The sequence below is a fragment of the Tribolium madens genome, unplaced genomic scaffold (assembly GCF_015345945.1).
Source record: "Tribolium madens isolate multiple individuals breed KSU strain unplaced genomic scaffold, Tmad_KSU_1.1 Scaffold_19;HRSCAF=116;Tcas5.2_LG9, whole genome shotgun sequence".
NCBI classification, from domain to species: Eukaryota; Metazoa; Arthropoda; class Insecta; order Coleoptera; family Tenebrionidae; genus Tribolium; species Tribolium madens.
In genome coordinates this window covers 620,675-622,599 of record NW_025400983.1, presented here as the reverse complement: position 1 = coordinate 622,599, position 1,925 = coordinate 620,675, and the positions used below count along the sequence as shown (strand labels likewise).

The window sequence follows — 1,925 nt, the reverse complement described above, 5'->3', positions numbered from 1 at the left end:
TACAAAATTTTTTTTCGCAATAAACACTTTGTTTTAACGAAATTTCTCCCATTTAGTGCGTTTACTGAAAAACGCTTTTAATTTATTGAAACAAGCAATAATAATGTGATTTAGACCTGTTTTAGTGATTTTTTGTATAGTCGTGGCAAAATATTATTTTATTTTTGTTCCATCACAATTGAAAAAGCTCTATTTATTTAATTAAAACAGAATCGACCGATCGATCGATCGATTTATTATTAAATTATTGAATGCTGAAAGTGCAATTTCAAATTCAGTTAATTTCTCGTGAAAAATGCATTATTTACTTGTTTAGTCAAAATATTTCAAATTTTCTATTTAATATTGGTGTTTTCTACWTTTTTTGATAAAATCTGTCAAATGTTGTAACTTTCTCAGTAAAAAACTTCTAAATTCTGAAAAAATAACGCATTTCAGAGCAAGTTTCGGAATTTTCTACTAATTAATTTTGACAAAAATTTATACAAACAGGCAAACTCAAGGCATTTGTTTTATTTTTTGACGAAATCTCTCCAATTTAGTGCGTTTCTTAGTAAATTTATTGACACAAACGTTTTAGACCTAATTTAGTGATTTTTTGTCTAGTCCTGAATTTTGTCACTTTCKCAAAAAATTACGGAATTTAAATGATTTAAAGAAGACAAGATATAATAGACTCTTGGTTCTATGATAAACTGTTCAATGGAAATACCTCTTCATTTATTCGATTAATTAAATTAATTAAAACAATGTCGACAGTATCGATTTGATCACAATGAAACAATTTGAAGCTGAAAGTGCAACAATTACTGTAATTCAAGCTCAAATTCGAATTGAAACAATCTTAAAAATGCATTAATTAAAGCTAAATTTTTCCCATTTTTGACCCAAAACTCCTCTTCTAACTTTGCTTATCCAASTTGCGATCACTCTAACTACATGAGAATAGTTCCTTTAGACAATTAGCCACTGGTAACAACCATTCTTGTTCAAGTTTAGCAGAGTGGCAAATTAGACAAACAATTCCACGTTGAAAAATMTCTGCACCCAAACCCAATTTGTATCCCGGCTGTTAACCCTTGCATTTGCATTTCTATTGCTTTGCGCTCAATGCAATTGCAACATTTGTTTGCGAAGTAATTTGCACCGATTGAAAGCGAATTAACGCTGAAAAAATTTCAGATTAGAGCTGAAGCGGCCTACTTATACGACGCTGTGCATGTTTATGCCAAAGCGTTGATTGAAGTCTTGGACGAAGGGGGGAATCCCAGGAATGGCACTGATATAATTGACCACATGAAGGAGACGCATTATAAAAGTGCAATGGGGTAAGTGTTTGCATTTATTATACGACGAGATGACATTGTTTGCGTGGCGACTATCGATCATCGGGGATGCACACAAAGCAGAAAATTGGGGATTTTACGCAGTAATAAAGTTTGGAATTTTTTAGAAAAATTGTTTTGCTCTATTGTGATTTTAATTAAACGAAACATCCTTTGAGAAATTTAATTGGGGCTCTAATTAGTCGAGAGCGTTGATTTTAATAACAATGTAATTATTTCAAATATGCACGACGGATAACTACGATCAAAAAGTCTGTTTATCAAGCAAGCGTAGAAATTTAAAACGTATGTCTGTGGAAGATATAATGTCACAATGACAAATGAGAAATGTCAAAATATTTTTTATGTAAATTATGACAGAAAACTGTGAACGATTTTTATGAATTTTAGTTTGTTCTGAGACGTTTCATAGAATAATTCAATTTAATTAGCTCAATGTTTTAATTTTTATAAAATAATTTTTTGACATCTAAATAACAAACGAACTGCCATGCAACATACGTCCTCAACTAGGACGCCTACTTGATAGAAAGACTTTTTGATCGCACTGTATAACCGATCAAAGGCGGCTATCGAAAC

At 31.2% G+C, this 1,925-nt stretch overlaps 1 protein-coding gene across 1 annotated transcript in view; it reads left to right on the top strand.

The window, feature by feature from the left end:
* LOC123009764 (receptor-type guanylate cyclase Gyc76C) overlaps positions 1-1,925 on the top strand; it is a 54,938-nt gene that overhangs the window by 29,940 nt on the left and 23,073 nt on the right. Inside the window, exon 3 of the mRNA XM_044406284.1 lies at positions 1,183-1,328. Within this exon, the coding sequence (XP_044262219.1) occupies positions 1,183-1,328 (146 nt within the window). The remainder of the gene's footprint in view (positions 1-1,182; positions 1,329-1,925) is intronic.